Raw genomic sequence first — 18730 nt, forward strand, 5'->3', positions numbered from 1 at the left:
AATTTCGACTGCATTGAATCTGTACATCATTAGGGAACTGACATTTTCACAATATTGAGTCTTCTGAGAGCTGGGCATAGTGGCACATGCCTATAATCCCAGCACTCGGGAGGCTGAGGCAGGAGAATCACTGCTTGTTTGAGGCCAGCCTAGGTTACATAGTGAGTTCAAGGCCAGTCTGAACTGCATAGTGAGACCTTGTCTCAAAAACAAAAAACCTCAGTTTTCTGACTTATGAACAACGTATACCCATCTCTCTATTTATTTAGCTCTTTAATTTATCTTAGTAATGTGTTATAGTTTTCAGTACAGATATTACACATTTCTTGTCATTTTTCCCAAGTACTTTGTATTTTAGGTGCAATTGTGTGATACTATTTTTCATTTCAAATTCTGATTATTGATAGTATATAGAAATGATATTTTAAAATTTTGGCCTTGTATAGTGTGACCTTGTTAAACTTGTTAATTCTACTGGTTACTTTGTACATTCCTTAGAATTTTCTACATAAATGATGACTGTATATAAACAAAGACAGTTTTACTTCTTATTTTGAAATTCTTTTATTTGTAATTCTTTTTTCTTGTCTTAGTGCATTATATAGAACCTCCAGCTCAATGCTGAACAGAAACAGCAGGAAGTAGACATCTTTGCTTGGTTCTGATCTTAGGGAGAAAGCATTTAGCATTCACCATTAAGTAGGATTATAGATATAGATATTCTTCCTCCAGTTTGAGGAAGTTCCTTCTATTAGTTTGCACAGAGTTTTATTTTTATTTTTTAAAGTCAGTAATGATTGCTGGATTTTGGCAAATTATTTGCATCTAATGAGAAATCATATGGTTTTTCTTTCTTATTTATGACAAATTACATTGATTTTTAAATGTTAATCTTCCTTACTTTCCTGGGATAAATTCCACTAGGTCATGACATGGGAAGAGGTTGAAAGCTGGTTCTTTGGGATGTGCTCTTCCTGTTGAGTTTGTGGCAGATATCTAACACGAAGATGAGGAGGTTGTAGGGATGATGAGGGAATTCATTCTCTTTGTCTCTTCTCTGTACTCAGCTGGGGAACCTTACCCACTAGAGAATCTCCTGTGCTTAATTCCATCCTGGCGAGAGCTTCCCCTCAGTCGTAGGACTCTAGACCTCAGGGCAAAGCTGTTTCCACTCCCTCACCTAACCAGGGTCCCGCACCCCTGTGCAGTACCCCTTACCCACCATGCCACTGGCCTGAAGGTGCAGTTTTCCTACCTCATAGTTGCTGCAAGACAGGTGCTGATCTGAGGAAGGCAATGTGATATGGAGGACGGCACCCCTAGCAGGTACCTCCTCACCTGCTGTGTGCCCTCCCCAGAGCCAGTCTTTTGTCTCCCTAGGGCTTTCCACAGCTCTTGTTATGTTTTGTTCTTCAGCAATCTCATTCTCCGGTCTGGGCATCTCCATGGTCAGGTCTGGCTGGTGGTGCTTGCAGCCCATGCTAATTTGGCTTTGCTTGAAATAGAGGTGGGCATCTGGATTTCAAGAACTGGAAGCTGATGGGTAACAGAGAACTTGGCAGCAATACTATGTGCATAAAAATAATATCTCCTGAGAACTTAACTGAATGAAATTTGAACTTTTATTTTCTTCTTTATCAAAATATCAGTTATATTACCCAAGCTTCCCATAGGGGATGTGTGCACTCCCAAATGCCATGGATGTTAATGTCCCCCTTTCAGTCTTTATTCATGTTTGGCTTCATACTTTTTTGTTTGTTTGTTTGTTTTTTTCCAGTACCGGGGATCGAACTCATGACCTTGCACTTGCTAGGCAGGCACTGTGCCACTGAACTAAATCCCCAGCCCCGTTTGGCTTCATATTAAGAAACCAATGTAAAAATAATCCCAAACCACTGATTGGGCAAAAAAAGAAAATCAAAGTTTGCTATTGGGGGGTTGAAGTGGAGGGAGAGATTAGTTATTTCATGATAAAATTATTATTATGATTATGATTCTTTTGTTTTGCTTTTCTTCTGGTACCAGGAATCGAACTCACGACCTTGCGCTTGCCAGGTAGGCGCTTTGCCGCTGAACAAAATCCCCAGCCCCAAAATTATTATTTTTCTAGTAAAACGTTCAAAGAGAGGGGACCAGATAAAAAATAAGATGTGTCAGCTCATTTTCCAGAAATAAACACTTTTAAAAGGCTTTGTGCCTTCTTCTGGAGTCTTCTATACATATTTAAGTACTAGGTGTATGCATGCACGTGTGAACATATTTTGTAGGATTGCAACATGCTGTATAGAATGGAACTAGCTCTTTTTTTGGCAATTTCTTTCCATTTTGCTAAAATATGTCTCCTTCATTATTTTTAAAGGAGACATAAAATACCAATATGTGGATGTACCACAGTGTGGCAAAACAGTTTTGATAGGCATTTGACTCGTTTCCAGTCCTCTGGTGGTTGAAATGAGGCTGAATTGAACACGCTTGTGTGGGTGTCTCTATGTTTTCCTATGAACCCATCTGAAGGATAAATTCCTGCCTAGAGGTAGAATCGCTGAGCCAGAGCAATTTGGAGTTTGACTGACATTGTCGTATTGTCCACCCCATGGCATAGGACCAAACTGCATTTATTTTTTTCACATCTGGCTGACACTGGATTTATACATCTTTTTTTCTTTGAATTTGTCTGATTGATAAAAATAACATTTATTTATTTATTTTCATTGCCAGGGTTTGAATTCAGAGCCTCAGGCTTGCTAAGCAAGGGTAACACCACTGAGCTACACCCCCAGCTAATTATTTTTTCTTTATTTAACTTGAGCTTAATCTTTCATTTCTTTAATACTAATTAATTAATTAATTTGCAATACTGGTGATTGAACCCAGGATTTAATTCCAGCTTTTTTTTCTTCTTCTTCAAGTTCTGGGGATTGAACCCAGTACTAAAACCTTAGGCCTCTTAATATATATATATTTTTAAATTTTTGAAAGAGAGCCTGTTGAGTCACTAAATTACCGAGGATGGGCTCAAACTTGTGATCCTTCTGCCTCAGGCTCACAGAGTGCCGCGCTTACAGGTAGACCCAGCCATGCCCTGAACCTTCAATGGTTTTAAGGAAAAAAAAAATATATATAAGATTTTACAAATTCTATGGAGAAGTTAATAAGCAAATTTATATATAACTTTCAAAAAGGAAGTATAGGAACACACCTAACCAAAATGAATAAATCCTTTATGGGTAAGACTATAACATTTCAATGAAGTATATAAAAGAAGATGAATAAACGGAGTGACACACTGTTACTCAAGAATGTTAATCTCCAGCAGGACGTGGTGGCGCATGCCTGTAATTCCATCACTCTGAAAGGCTGAAGCAGGAGGATTGCAAGTTTGAATCCAGCCTGGGCAATTTAGCGACTTAGCGAGAACTTATCTGAAACAAAACAAAACAAAACAAAACAAAACAAAACAAAGCTAGGATTGTAGATCAGTGTAAAGCTCCTCATTCAATCCCTTGTGTCAAAATAAATAAATAAATAATAAATAATAAATAATAAAAAGAATATAAATTCCATGAGAGCAAGTTGTTTACTGCTGTAGTCCCAGTATTCAGAACAGTTCTGGTAGGTAGTAAGTGCTCAAAAAATATATAGTGACTGAATGAATGAATACATGTAAATGGGAAGACAATCTTATAAGAATATCATTTGTTACCAAATTTATGTGTTAATTAAATGCAATATAAATAAAAATATCAAGATTTCTTACAGAACTAGACAAATATTTAAGAAGTTTTAAGAAAGTGTAAAAATGTTAGAATATTGAAGATTCATTTGAAAAAGAAGACAAGAGAAGAATTTCTTTTACCAGACATTGAAACATATTAGAAAATGATAGTAGCTCCAGGGATGCATTGCTGACATAGAAATGAATAAGTAAACTAGTATGTCAGTAGACTGGAATAATCTAGAAATGTACAACTTATGATAAGGGACCAAAGGGAATCCCAAATTATTAGAGAAATGACAGGTTATTCAATGACAGGCACAGCCATAATTGGTTATTTGGGAAAAAAGTGACTCCATAATTAATGCTACACACACACACACACACATACACACACAGGTTATAGATGGATTACCAACCTAAATATGAAAAATTATGTTTTTATGAGAATACACAGAACAATATGTTTATGACCTTCAGAAGATTTTTGCCCTGGAGTGGTGATGCACACTTGTAATCTTAGTACTTTGGGAGGCTGAGGCAGGAGGTACACAAGTTAGAGCCCAGCTTGGGCAATTTAGCAATTTAATGAAACACTGCCTCAAAATAAAAAATAAAAATGTGGCTGGGGATATACCTCAGTGCAAAGTACTCAAGTACTTTTGAGTACCCAAGTACTCAAAAGAAAGGACAATTCCAGGAAGGAACTGATAAGTTTGAAAATTTGACTACTTTAGAATTGATGCTATTAAAAATGAAAAATGATGAAACAATGAAAAATAAAAAAATAAAAAAATGATTGACTGAAGAGTTTTACAGCATAACAGCTGAAGTATTATTGTTTATCCAGAATGTATAACTTTTACAAATAAGTAAAATGTTGCAATTCAATAGAAAAGTGGACAAAACCAAATAGCAGAGTTACAAGAATGTATAAGTAAATGATGCAAAACCTCACTATTAATCAAAGAAATAAAAGGTGAGCCCATAGTCTCTATTCCTTGCCTGTGAGATTTTTATAAAGCTTGGAAGACAGTTGAACAATATCTATCCATTAAATATTTAAAATGCACAAAACCTGTGGTCTGTTTTCACCTTGGAGAATGCTGTGTGTGTGTGTGTGTGTGTGTGTGTGTGTGTGTACACAGAAGCCTCTTGCTGCATTTTTTTTTCCATCTTTTTGAGACAGGCTCTCGTTATGCATTTCAGGCTGGCCTGGAGCTCACTTTGTAACCAAGGCTGATCTTGAGCTCGCAACGATCCTGCCTCAGCCTCCCGAGTGCTGGGATAACAGGTATGCGTCACCACGTCTGGCTGCATTGTTTTTTAGAAAGGGAAAAATGTTAATTCTATTAAGAAATGAATGATCACATAATGGAGGTCCAGTTCAACTAAAAATATTATGTAATAGTTCAAAAAGTGAGATTGTTCTTTAAATGGAGCCTGATAGATTTGCAAGATATAGTGTTGAGAGAAAGAAGCACATTGTAGAACAATGTGTATAGTGCAATGCCACTTATGGAAAAATAAAGGAGAAAGGATATTTCCCATAGATCCTTCTATATGAAATGAATACAAAACAAAATCTTGGAAGGACAAACCCAAAAATGACAACAGTGTTAATGCTAAAGAGTGGAGGAAGAGGGTTGAAATTGGGGCTGTTACTTATCTTACAGTCACCTAAGTTAAAGGGAGCTTTAACCTGATCCATGATCTTAAATCTTACTCAGTATATGTTAAGATTAAAAAAAACCCAGGTGTGGTGGTGGATGCCTATAATCGCAGCTCTCCAGAGGCTGAGGCAGGAGGATTGCCATGAGTTTGAGGTCAGCCTGGGCTATGTAGTGAGTTCAAGGCCAGCCTGAACTATATAGACCCTGTCTCAGAAAACCAAAATATGTATGTATACCTCCATCCAAGTATTAGCTATAGAATTAAAAATTAATTTTAGAAAGTTTTAAAAAAAATTTCAGTGCTGGAGATTGAATCCAGAGCCTTGTATGCTAGCCAAGTGCTCTACCACTGAGCTATATATAATCCCAGTCTATAATCCCAATCTTTTAAAAAAGATTTTGAAGAATCAGAGCAGATCTATGGGCTGAGTGCAACTAGTGTGTCTGAATAGTCATCGTCTCTACCTCCTCTCTAGTCTCTATAGTCTTCTGGGGATGCCTGTGTCTCCCTGTCTCTCTGTCTCTCTGTCTCTGTCTCTCTCTCTTCCTCTCTCTCTCTCTCTCTCTCTCTCTCTCTCTCTCTCTCTCTCTCTCACACACACACACACACACACACACACACACACACACGGCTGCACACAGGAAACCTGGCTGTAATCCCAACTGAATTATTTCCTAAACAGCATTGAGAAAGAACGAATGGTTTCACAAGCAGTAGTAGCCAAGATCCTGCAGGCAGTTGGACTAAGCCCTGGGGTGAGGACGTTTGGGAAAGCCTAGCGGAGAGAAGGGAGGGCAGGGTGTGTGTGCACTTGGGTGGGGCGCCCTCCCATGACCGGAGTCCTGGGGTGCAGCAGCCCCAGCAGCGCCCTCCAGAGGCCCAGCACGTGCAAGGGCCCAGCCGGGACTTGTATATAAGCGATTGAACGTTAAAGTCAGGAATAAGTGCAGAGGCCACCAGGCAATGGGTGTGGTTTGGAAGCCAGGGGACCTGACACTGAGGTTATTCTGAACTGTGCCACGCTGTCACCTGTGGCAAGGTCATTTCCTTCGCTGGACTTGCTTTTTATCATCCCTGCTAGGAAGTGCTTGCATTAAATGTCTCTTTCTTCTTGAGTCTTCACTCTCCCTTAAAGACCAAAGACCAAAAGGACACTAATAGTCAAGGTTGCTGAGGGTGATGGCAAACAGATGTTCTCACGCATGGTGGTGGAAGGGTGAGATACAATCTTCATGAGGCCTCTGACAATAAATATCAAGAAGCCTTAAAACTGGGTGTGCCCAAACATGCAGCAATATTACTTTTAAGATTTGTTGCCTTAGGAAATAACTGAAGATGTGGTTGGAGATTTAGCTCCGCTGATGTTCATCCTCATACTGTTTATAACAATGAAAGCTGGAAACAACCCAAGTGTCTAACAAGAAGTAATTAGGTTAATGAATCATACAAAATATGCAGACACAAAAATAAAATAAGCCTATATTTATTGACATAGATGTTCAGGCTAAAATCGTTCAGTACTAAAAGCAGATTATAAAATAATTATTTAAAGTTGTTCTTATCACTGCTTAAAAATATGTATCTATATATGATATCAAATTATTAAGTAGGACATTGGCAAGTGTTGAGATCACAGGAAATTATTTTCCTTCCTACTTATTATTTTCCTTCCTTTCCTTATTTATGTGAAAAACAATGGCAAACCTTGAAAAAAAATTACTCATACTCTCACTTGATTGTAAGTAATTTCAATGTATTTTTATTTTTTGTCTATTTGTCTTTCCCAATTTCTCATGAATTAAAATATATTGCTTGTGGATTGAAAAAATTTTCAAAATTCTAGAACCTTCTTTGCAAAGAACCACGTGATCAAGTTTACATACAACAAGTCACGGGCAGAAAAAGGCCGGAAGGATGGCTCCTTCTCTCAGGGAGCACTGGGCTCTGTTTCTGCAGGTGACAGGATCCACGAACACACTGAGGTGACCTTTTGTGGTGGTGTTTTTCTTGTTCCTTGGTCAAGTGTGGTTCTGGCAGAGAAGACAAGAGTGAGTGACAGAAAGGTGGCTGGAGGTAGGTATGGCCAGCTCAAAGCAGAGCACAAGGTCATGGTTGGCATGAGCTGGGCCCCAGGAGGTGACAAACATAGTCCTAAGCCCCATGTACTTTTCCTTCCTGCTTGAAAATAACAAGCTCTTTGCCACCCTTCTCTCTTCTATTTCAAAGTGATCCTGAGTCGTTGATGCCAATCCTCCCATCTGTGCTGATTATTTCCCAGAGAGGCCGAGGCTGCGTCACCCAACTGACCACTAACCACAATCAGCTCTGTTCTGTTCTGGTTCCTGAAATCCAGGAGCAGATGGCGGGGTGTTGGAGGCAGCCCCCTACCAAAAACTAAGAAGAAAGGGGAGGGAAGGGCAAGGGATAGAGGAAGTTACAGTGGTTCTCAGCTTGTAGCCCCCAGGGTCCTCCTTCCTGTGAAGCCCAACAGTCTCCAGCCAGATTTCCTGTTCCCTTGGCCCCGTCAGAACGGGGTCTGCCTCAGCATGACAGTTGGGGTGGAGGTGACCCCCTGATTGGGACAGCATCACTCTGTTTTTCCTTCACCCTCTCTTGGGGTATTGGGAGTTGCTCTATTTCCCTGATTCCTTAGGCCAGTGATGGCAAACCTTTGGGAGTTTCCAATGACACAAACAGCCCACTGCAGCACTCATACCATAGTCTGGCCCCCACTGCCTTAGGCTGTTGGTTCCTGACTCCTGCTTGTTTTAAAGGAATCCTGGATACTCTGTTTAACCCGAATTCTGGAGGGCTTTGCTGTGTGTGCCGTCTGGGGACAGCTTTGGTGTAGACCAGCGACGGGCAGCTGAGAAGCCCTGGGTGACAATGCTAAGGGAGAACTCTGGTCCCTTCTTTTGTCCCTCTCCCCTATTTCAAGAGTTTTTCTCTGTGTACCCCAACCTCTCGGGGGAGGAGAATTCAGTCTCTGGGGACAGACCTCCCTCTGCCCCGCCCCGCCCCCCAGCTTAGAGGACATAAAAGCCCAGATTCTGTGAGCAGAGTTGCCAATGTCAGGTGAGCCCTGGAGCTGAGGTCCTGGGGGGCTGCTGGTGACTGCAGCTGGCAAGGGCACGGGCCTGTGGACCCCTCCTCAGATAGGCCTGGTTTGGACCATAAACCAGCCTACTGAGGTGGGGCTGGGCGTGGAGGAGGGAGTGAAGGCTCTCGGGGGAGATGGTGGGGCTCTCTTCTCCCAGGGCTCAGGGTACTTGTGGGGTTGGGGGCTCATTACAGAGATGAAGCTGGTCCTGGCCCTCACAGGCCTCCTGGCCACTCTGGTCATGCCTCAGCCCTCTGACAGTGCCACTCCAGGTAACAGTTCAGCAAGGTGGGAAACAGGGTGTGCTGAGGGCGGGGCTGAGTCCCAGCAGCTCCTCAGCAGACTCCCAGGGTCTGGGACCTGACCTTACGGTTCTTGCTCTGCTCAGCCGTCCCTGAGGAGGTGGAGACCTCGGTGGTGCTGACTTGCATGGAGGAAGCCAAGCAGCTAGTGGACAAGGCCTACAAGGAGCGGAGGGAAAGGTGGGGACTCTGAGCACTGCCCAGCTGTAGGCAGCCTGCCCCAGGCCTTTCAGAGAGGAGCAGGCAGCAGGAAGCTTGTGGGTGAAGCGGGGGCTTGGGGGTAGGAGGTGGACTCTGCATCTCTGAGTGTGAGAACATCTTCAAAACCACCCCTCTTGGAGCCTTGCTTCTGTCTGGACATCAGGTCCATAACCTTTTCATAAAAGGAAACCTTCTTCCCCTGTTGCTTGTCCACTGTTGGGCTGGGGAGCACCCACCTGAGTGTCTCTGCACCCCTTCTCTGGTTCTTTTTTTTTTTTTTTTTTGAGGCAGTGTCTCACTATGTAGTGCTGGCTGGCTTTGGACTAGCTTATGTAGCCCAGGCTCCTAGTGATCCTCCTGCTTCAGCCTCCTCTGTGTGGGATTAGAGGTGTGCACCGCCCCCCCTCCGACTTTGGTTCTCCTTTTCCATGCAGCATCAAGCAGCGGCTTCGCAGTGGCCTGGCCAGCCCCATGGAGCTCCTGTCCTACTTCAAGCAGCCTGTGGCAGCCACCAGGACAGCAGTGAGGGCTGCTGACTATCTGCACGTGGCCCTAGACCTGCTGAAGAGGAAGCTGCGGCCTCTGCGGCCAGGGCCTTTCAATGTCACTGGTAACAAGTCCTCCCTCCCCAGGTACCCGCTGCGCCACGGACCCCGCCTAGTGACCCCGCCTAGTGACCCCGCCTAGTGACCCCACCTAGTGACTCCGCCATGTCCCAGTGAGCCCCAACCTCCTCTCTAAGGAGTCTCAGAGGCATCCTAGCATCCCTCCACTTCTCAGCCTGTGCTCCCAGCCCAGGACGCGCAGGGAGCCAGTCTCAGGTTTCCTACAATAGGAAAGGGGGGTTTTAGCGCTCCCACCCCGCTATCCCTGGCAGATGCGCTCACACCGGCTCAGCTGAATCTGCTGTCCAAGTCGAGCGGCTGCGCCTACCAGGATGTGGCGGTGAGCTGCCCGGAGCAGGACAAATACCGCACCATCACCGGCCACTGCAACAACAGGTGGGGCTCTGGAGGGCTCAGGGCGGCGCCCGGGTCTTCACCGTGCCGCCCGCGTCAGCGCCCTGTGCCCCGCTCGCCCCCCGCAGACGCAGCCCCACGCTGGGGGCCTCCAACCGCGCCTTTGCGCGCTGGCTGCCTGCGGAGTACGAGGACGGCGTGTCGCTGCCCTTTGGCTGGACGCCCGGGGTCAAGCGCAGCGGGTTCGTGGTGCCCCTGGTGAGCACGGGCGGGCAGAGGACGGCCCGGACCCATGCGGTGCCGGGACGAGGCGCCCGCTGACGTCGGGTGTCCCGCAGGCTCGCGCGGTCTCCAACGCCATCGTGCGCTTCCCCACCGAGCAGCTGACGCCGGACCAGGAGCGCTCGCTCCTGTTCATGCAGTGGGGCCAGTTGATTGACCACGACCTGGACTTCACCCCCGAGCCCGCCGCCCGGGCCTCCTTCGTCTCTGGCCTCAACTGTGAGACCAGCTGCCTGCAGCAGCCTCCCTGCTTCCCTCTCAAGGTCCGCCCCGCCCCCAGCACGCGGCTCCTTCCCTCTGGGCCCAGGTTTCCCGGCCCAGCCCCTGGGAAGGCTTTCCAGAGTTAGTGCTTGTCCCCATCTGCCAGAGGGCCGAGTGCCCCTCTGTCATCTCCAGAGGAAAGGCCGTGCCGTGGCAGAGATGACCGCCCTGGAATTCCTGCTCTTTGTGCGGCTAGGAGAGAGTTCTGGGATGAGGACCTTCAAGTCTCCCTCAAATCTCGGGCTGTAGCTGTCCCTGCTGTCTTCTCTCCTCCCTTCTCACAGAGGGCCACTGCCTAACACACAGCGCAGGGCCCAGGCTGGGGGGCTTGAGGCACATGCTGAGGAGGGCGGGAAGAGGAGAGAAAGAGAGAGAGAACCTGAGAGGGACAGAAAGGAAGGGACAGGAGAAGGACAGGGGTGAGTGAGAGACGGAAAGGGACAAAGGTGAGATGGAGACGGGAGAGGAAGTGAGTGAGAGTTTAGGGACCAAACCAGAGAAGAGAGACGAGGAGAGATTTCGTGAGGAAGGGTCAGCACTGGCTGTGCCCACTCCCAGGGGTCCCCGCATTCCAGCTCAGAGTCCTGCCCATCACCCCTGAAACTCAGAGGCGCGGTGCTTGTGGATCCCCACACAGTGATCCTGTTGGGCCTTTGAGAAGCCTCCCTACAGGCTGAGGGGGCCAGAGGTCCCAAGGGCAAGGGCAAGTCTCTCCTGCCCACTGTTCCTGCCCTTGAGGGTATGTCTAGCCCCTCTCTGTACCACAGATCCCGCCCAACGACCCCCGCATCAAGAACCAGAATGACTGCATCCCCTTCTTCCGCTCCTGCCCTGCCTGCACCGGGAGCAACATCACCATCCGCAACCAGATCAACGCGCTCACCTCCTTCGTGGACGCCAGCATGGTGTACGGCAGCGAGGACCCCTTGGCCAGGAACCTGCGCAACTTGACCAACCAGCTGGGGCTGCTGGCCGTCAACACCCGCTTTCGGGACAATGGCCGGGCCCTGCTGCCCTTTGACAACCTGCATGATGACCCCTGTCTCCTCACCAACCGTTCCGCACGCATCCCCTGCTTCCTGGCAGGTCAGTTCTGGGGCTAAAAAGTGGCGCGGGTGGCACACGAGACATTTCCTGCGGGAGGCACGTGAGCCTGTTTGCAGGCAGCCTGTGGGTTCCCTGTGAGAGATGCTGCCCTCACCAACTTTATATCAGTCTAGTTGCCTTGGTGACAAGTTGAACGGAGACAGAAAGGAAAGCTAAAACAAAAACAGAAATCCCTCCATCTAAGGTGAAGACCCAGGGCTGGCCAAAGGGCCTCTCTCTATCCGCTGCAGTCTCTGTCTCTTTTCCCGTCTGGACTCTGGAAGAAAGGAGAGTTGAGTTCCTCAGGGGCAGGGAACTAGAAGCCAGACAGTAACGTGGTATCCTCACCCTTTGGGACCCAACTGTCTAATCTGGAGTCAGTAGCCAATGTGCTTGTTTTAATTTTACCTGTTTTAAATTAAATAGAAACTTCAGTCTCTCAGTTGTACTAACCAATTTCAAGTTGTGCTAACCAAATTTCAAGCCTCCTAGGACAGTGGTTCCTCTATAGAGTGGTGCAGAATTAGATCAATTTCATCATCTCAGAAAGCTTTAGTGGATGGTGCCGCTGCAGTGTGCCTCCTGCTACCCACCTGGACTGCCTGTCAAAAGAGAGGGTGGGATTTCAAATGTGAACACCTGGCAGTTTAGGGTAAGGTTGGGACCGTGATGTCAGCACACCCAGACATTTCCCAGCGTGTTTTAGTGTAAACCCAGTGGCAGGCCAAGGCGAAAACCCTTGATCTCCCTCACCCTTTCCTGGTGGCTCCTGGTGATCTTTCCCTGGGCCCTGGGGAGGAGAATGAAGGAGGAGAACCAAGCACCAGTGTGAACTTCCTGTGGAAGGGGCCCACCCTCTTCAGGGCTACTGAGGCCAGGGCAGCACTCCTTGGCCAGACACAGCTGCCTCCAGCCTGGCCATGAGCAGCCAGCTGGGTCTCCACCTTGGATCATCATGACCTCTCGCTGCTCATGGGATGGAGAAGTTACTCTCACAGGATGTTCCTTCCTCCTAGAATTTCCTTCCTAGAGTTGGCACAGGCTGAACGCAGAGTCCTACTGAAACAGCCCTGACTCCGGCCCTCTGGCCCCTTGAGGGAAAAGTTTAGAGAAGACTAGAGGAGTCAGGGGTTCTTGTTTAGTTTCCCCGAACAGAGGGCCAGGGGTGGATTCCACGTATCCTGTACTCCCTGGCCCCGCCCCGCCATAGGCGCACATTGGCAAGTAGTAAGGGTGGGGCTGACAATGCTGTGCAAATGGTAGTGGCTTTCCGGGGTCCAGTGTTGAGAATTCTGAGTTGCCTCCAATTTTAGCAGGAGAGGGCGCTGTGATCATTAGCTGTGTTTGATAGGGGCAGGGAAATAGGTCAAGCCAACATGCATGCTGATTTGAGGCTCTTCCTGAATCAAGAGAATCAGCTAAGTAGGTAGTGTTTGTGGGTCTTATACTTTGTGCCAGGCCCGGTGCTAAGCTGCATGGGTTGATGTGTGTTGGAAACGGTGGTTATATGCAAAAAGGCACATGGCCTGGACCTTGGTCCTCAAGGAGTCCCCAATTTAGCTACAGGAAGTTGACAGGTATGGGCCGGATCTGACTCCTATTGAGTAAGTATTTTGGCTCAGAAGTATCCTTGAGCAAGGGAAGGGGCTGTCATGGCAGACAGGGACCTCAGGAGGGGCCTCCTGGAAGAGTGAGCACTGAGCCTGGTGTGCAAAAGGGGGTGGAGAGCAGGCCAAATAGGGGACATTTCAGGCGTTGGCTAGACAAAGAGTTTCAGAAGAGCAAACCTTGTCTGGGCTGGAGGTCTTAGGAATGACGGTGGCTTTTGCTTCCCACAGGGGACACCCGCTCTAGTGAGATGCCTGAGCTCACCTCCATGCACACCCTTTTTGTTCGAGAGCACAACCGGCTGGCCACACAGCTCAAGCGCCTGAACCCCAGATGGAATGGAGAGAGGCTGTACCAGGAGGCCCGGAAGATTGTGGGGGCCATGGTCCAGGTAGGTTGCCCTGAGTGTCGGGCAGATTCAGGATCCAGACGTGCCTCTGCAGCATCCCAGCTGTGCAACATCCCATCCCTAGGCAAGTTGCTTACCCTCCCGAGGGTTGGCTTCTTCATCCTTGGTGCTGAAAGGATTCAGTGACCTACAGGAAAACACTGGACAGATGTGAAGTGCTTGACAAGGCTACCCCGTTCTCTGCCCTCCTTCCCAGCCTCGCTTCTTTCCTGTGGGTCCAGGAATGCTGTGGGGAGGGTTTTCCAGGAGGGTTCAGCTGTCTGGCGCACAGTAGGTGTTCAGTGAAGGTTTCTCCCTTGCTCCGTCTCACTGTCACTCTTGGCTCCTTTGTCTGCTCTCCTCTTCATTCTGGCTTTGTCGTCGGCCAGGCGACCTCCATGCTTTACCCCTGGGCACTGTTCCTGGTTCTCTCTCAACTTTTGATGCTCCAGGATGACCTGTCTGTCCCCAAGAAGTGGAGACACACACCTCTCTGTCTGTCTCTGTCTCTGTCTCTCTCTCTCGCCTGGGTTCTGGAGTTGCAGGTGTTGAAGGTGAGTTTTTAATTGGCACTAAGATGCAAGTGAGATTCATTTCAACTTCGGAGGAAATGTGGGAGTCTAGACTCCAGAGTGAGACTGTTCTGCACTTTCCCTTTTCACGGGGAGAAATCAGGCTACAGCAGCCATTATTCCTTCCTGCCTCCCTCCCTTGCACAAACCTATCCTGAGCCCTACTGTGGGCCAGGCATGTGCTGGGCACCGGAGGTATTTTCAATACTCTCAATTTCCCTGGCTCTCCAGGCATTTATATGACAGTAGGTATGAGACATTAATAATTCACAGGAAGGGGGTTAATGCAAGGACTATAATAAAGAGCTTTATTATTTAATTCTCTAAGGCAGAGGGTAATATAATTATCCCTATTTTACACTTGAGGCTCAGAGATGTTGATAAGTAGCCCAAAGTCACACAGCCAGCAAGCAATAGAGTTCTGTTTATGCCCCTTAGTGCTACTGTGTTAGGTTTAGATCTGGCACTAGGGGAAGCAGCCCCCTGACTGTGGATGGATGGGAAGGATCCTCCAAGCTAGGAGTAGGCAGAGATCTCAGAGAGTGAGTACAGAGGCCATTCCCAGTGACTTTCTCTAGATCATCACCTACCGAGACTACCTGCCCTTGGTGCTGGGGCCAGCGGCCATGAGGAAGTACCTGCCCACCTACCGCGGCTACAATGAATCGGTGGACCCACGTATTGCCAATGTCTTCACCAATGCCTTTCGCTACGGCCATACCCTCATCCAACCCTTCATGTTCCGCCTGGATAGTCAGTACCGGCCCATGATGCCCAATCCCCGTGTCCCGCTCAGCAAGGTCTTTTTTGCCTCTTGGAGGGTTGTGCTGGAAGGTGAGTGGAGCCCGGGCCCAGGGAGAGTGGGCTGGAAGCTAGGGGGGTACAGGCAGGGTGGGTGCGGAGAGCTCTTCCTCCTTTCCTTCCTTGGGGACCTAGTCTGACTTTCCAGTCTCCGTGTACCTGACTCTGCTTTCAGATCTGAGTATAAACAGGAGGGGTGGAGAGGGCTCTCAGAGGGAGCTGAGGCCTTCCTATGTGTTGCAACTCGGTCACTTGGGAGGCCGGGGGCTAGGGGCATCCCAACCTCGTATGTCTGATGGCATAATCTGAGCCCTGTATGCCTGAGGGTCATGTAGTGCCCTGTGAGGACCTGCTCACCATGGCCACCTTGGCACCAAACCCCCTGTCCCCACCTGGACTTGCTTTCACTCCCGCCTGAGCTCCAGCACTGAGGGGAACCTTCCCTTTGACCTTGTCCCTCTTGCCCCCAGGTGGCATCGACCCCATCCTCCGAGGCCTCATGGCCACCCCTGCCAAGCTGAACCGCCAGAACCAGATTGTGGTGGATGAGATCCGGGAGCGACTGTTTGAGCAGGTCATGCGGATCGGGCTGGACCTGCCGGCTCTGAACATGCAGCGGAGCAGGGACCACGGCCTCCCAGGTGAGGGGTTGCAGGAGTCTCCTCACCCCCATCTCCCAGGTAGCCTGTGGCTTCCCTTCCCTTTGAGGGCCTTGCCCTTTCTAGCCCTGAGCAGCTCAAGGCTTTCCCCACCCCAACACCTTGACAGCTTCTTGTCTGGTTCTTACCTGGCCTGTAAGGTGTCCCTGCCAGGATGGACGAATTATAAATGACCAAGATTGTCCTCTGCTCCATGGAAGCAGCCCTGGGCACAGGTGTGAAGGTGGGCCTGGCGCCCAACGTTTTGCTTTCAGGAAGCTACCTGAGGCCAGTCCCTTCCCTCTTCCTGGGTCCCTCTGGTGAACTCTCAGCTTCTCTGAGGCTCTTTTGCAAGCTGTGACCCTCTGAGCTATGACAGCACCCCAGTAAAAAATAATACACAACCTGAAAGCTCTCTCCACTCCAGTTCATTCTGACTCACTGTTCATGGACTCTGAGGGGAGAAGACTGTCACCCCCATTTGACTGATGAGTGGAGAGGCTGGCAGACATTTGGAACTGGGCTAAGTGTTCTAGCCAAGTCAGGGAAGCATCTGGAACTTGCACCCAGATTGGCCTAACTCTACAACTTGTGCATTATGGGCTAGCTCGCATGACACAATTTATCCCTCTTGGATCAGACAGATGCACTGGTTGCTCCAGGAAATAGCCTGATGCTCCTATTTTTGGACACGATGGAAGTTGTGTGGGAGGACAAGGGAAGGACAGTGAGGGTCCGAGGATGCCCAGCTGTCCCCCTTGATCTGAGCCAAGGGTTCAGGGTTCCTCTGCCTATGGCTTTGGTTCCCAGTGCCTTCCCCACCTTGCAGCAGCAGGGGGACCTAACCGTGGCCACCTGTCCCCTCCCAGGTTACAACGCCTGGAGGCGTTTCTGTGGGCTGCCACAGCCCAGCACGGTGGGCGAGCTGGGCACAGTTTTGAAGAACCTGGACCTGGCACGGAAGCTGATACAGCAGTATGGCACGCCCGACAACATCGACATCTGGATGGGTGGTGTGGCTGAGCCCCTGCAGCCCAACGGCCGCGTGGGCCAGCTCCTCGCCTGCCTCATTGGCACCCAGTTCAGGAAGCTTCGGGACGGTGATCGGTGAGGAGGGGCCTGGGTGACTCAGGCACTGTGGGTGGCCGCGGACTATCCTTGAACTCATGGGGGCCCTGATTTCCATCAGTGATTTTCCAGGGTGTTCCAGGAAAGTTCTGTGTTACCCCTAGTATGCCCTGAACCTGTGGGGGTGCAGCATGGAGGACACTGGAGCCCTGATTGTGAAGGACAGAAGACAGAAGAAATGCCACTTTCCTTTCTCTGCTTTTATGTGAACAGTTATGGAAGTGTCAGTCACCACTGAATTGTCCCAACTTAGCTTCCGCATGACTTCTCTGTGCACCATTTCACTGTGGTTCTGACATCTACATGTCTAGTTCTAGCCTCTGTTAGTGCTCCGGAATTCTCCCCAATGCCTGTGGGCACAGATCTTCATGACTGAGGGTGGACCTGGCTCCCTCTAGAATAGGTTCCTGGAGCCACTGGGCTGCAGCAGCGGAGGCAGCCAGGCAGCCATGCGGTGCTCTGCTGTGGGCGGAGGACCTCCCAATGGCCTGGAGTGCTCCTGTGTCACAGGGCAAGAGTCTTCTGTGCTCCTGTTACGTGCAGGGAGCAGCTCAAGCCAGGTGACCCCTAGACACAGCGTCCGTGACGCCCCTTGCAGGTTTTGGTGGGAGCACAACGGTGTGTTCAGCATGCAGCAGCGGCAGGCACTGGCCAGGATCTCCTTGCCCCGCATCATCTGCGACAACACGGGCATCACCACCGTATCCAAGAACAACATCTTCAGGTCCAACTCCTTCCCCCGGGACTTTGTCAGCTGCAACACTCTCCGTGCACTGGATCTGTCTTCGTGGAGGGAGGCGTAGAGGCGGGGTGAGAGCACACGGATATGAGGGGTCACCTGGGTTGGCCAGTTGGTACCAGGGGGAGCTCCCTTCCCTGTTCAGGGGCTAGCTGAGAAAATGTTGAGCATTCACTCATGTACGTGCCTATGCACTCAAGTGCATGCCCGCGTGTGTTTATATGAGTTTGCATGTGTGCCTGGTATATAAAAGACAGTGTGCGTGGGTCCTCTGTGAAGATGGATAGTATTTTCATGTGTGTCACTCCTGTGAAAGTGTACTTGCTGCTGTTAAATGTATTGAAGGCAGCAGAGCAGATTGATGAGGAGAACAGCTCAGGTTTCCATCCCGGCTCTGCAGCTGATGAGCTGCATGACCTTGGACAAACTACTTAATCTCCCTAAGCCGAGTTTCTTCCTTGTAAACAGCAGCTATGGCTCCTTAGAGGGCCCATTTACATCCTCTAGCTCTTCATTCATTGAGCACCTACTGTATGCCAGGCGCTGTGCTAGGTATGCGAAACCTTGACAGGCAGGACGTACACCGTTTGTGCCCTTGGGGAGCTTGCACAGAGACTGTGTCCTGGTTAGCAGAGGTGAACCACTGGCCTCTGGAGCAAGGAGTCTTTAGCGGTTGGGCTGTGTGGCCGAGTTCTGGGCCTAGCTGGCTGGGCTCCGCCCCAGGTCTCCTTTGTCTTACTCTGTTCTCTTGTTCACAGGAGCCTGCCTGGGAAGGAGTGAGGGCCATGGTCCTTCTGTACCATTTGTTTGTACCTGATGTTTACGTAATAAAGCACGGAGGACGGGGATTTCCGCCGGTCTGTCTGGGAAGGGGGTAGGCCTTGAACTTGAGCCTGTGTGGTCTGTGTCCCAGACCCCGTGGTTCTCACCCCGGGTAAGGGCATCCTTTGTTCACACATGGAGGGCAGATGGTTCTCAGAAGCACAGGGCGCAGGCCACCGACTGAGCAGATTCTCATCCCTCACCTCCTACCTCTGCCACCTTGCAGAACCCGGATGTGGTTACCGAGAACTAATGTTTGTTCATTCTGTGGCAGAGGTTTCCTTAATGCTTACTCTGTCAGGTGCTGGGAAACAGAGGGGACAAAACACTACCCTGTGGGAGTGAAAGAGCCAAGGTCGGGTGGGAAGGGTTGCCCCAGACAACACCTGGCTCCTGCATTCCCGGAGTATGCCACAGTGTTTTAGAGGCTCAAGATGGTAGACTCCTTCTCACT

At 49.1% G+C, this 18730-nt stretch overlaps 1 protein-coding gene across 1 annotated transcript; it reads left to right on the plus strand.

The window, feature by feature from the left end:
• The first annotated feature begins 8685 nt into the window (after positions 1–8685).
• Positions 8686–18300, plus strand: Mpo (myeloperoxidase). The gene is made up of 13 exons (XM_005394030.2): positions 8686–8761; positions 8878–8971; positions 9427–9602; positions 9870–9993; positions 10080–10209; positions 10290–10496; positions 11262–11580; positions 13419–13579; positions 14727–14982; positions 15420–15590; positions 16457–16694; positions 17314–17525; positions 18213–18300. Exons 1-12 carry the CDS (start codon positions 8686–8688, stop codon positions 17516–17518), a joined length of 2157 nt encoding a protein of 718 aa, XP_005394087.1. The 3' UTR covers positions 17519–17525; positions 18213–18300.
• Positions 18301–18730: the final 430 nt, after the last annotated feature.

This window comes from Chinchilla lanigera, unplaced genomic scaffold (assembly GCF_000276665.1).
Source record: "Chinchilla lanigera isolate Chin_1 unplaced genomic scaffold, ChiLan1.0 scaffold00050, whole genome shotgun sequence".
Lineage (NCBI taxonomy): Eukaryota > Metazoa > Chordata > Mammalia > Rodentia > Chinchillidae > Chinchilla > Chinchilla lanigera.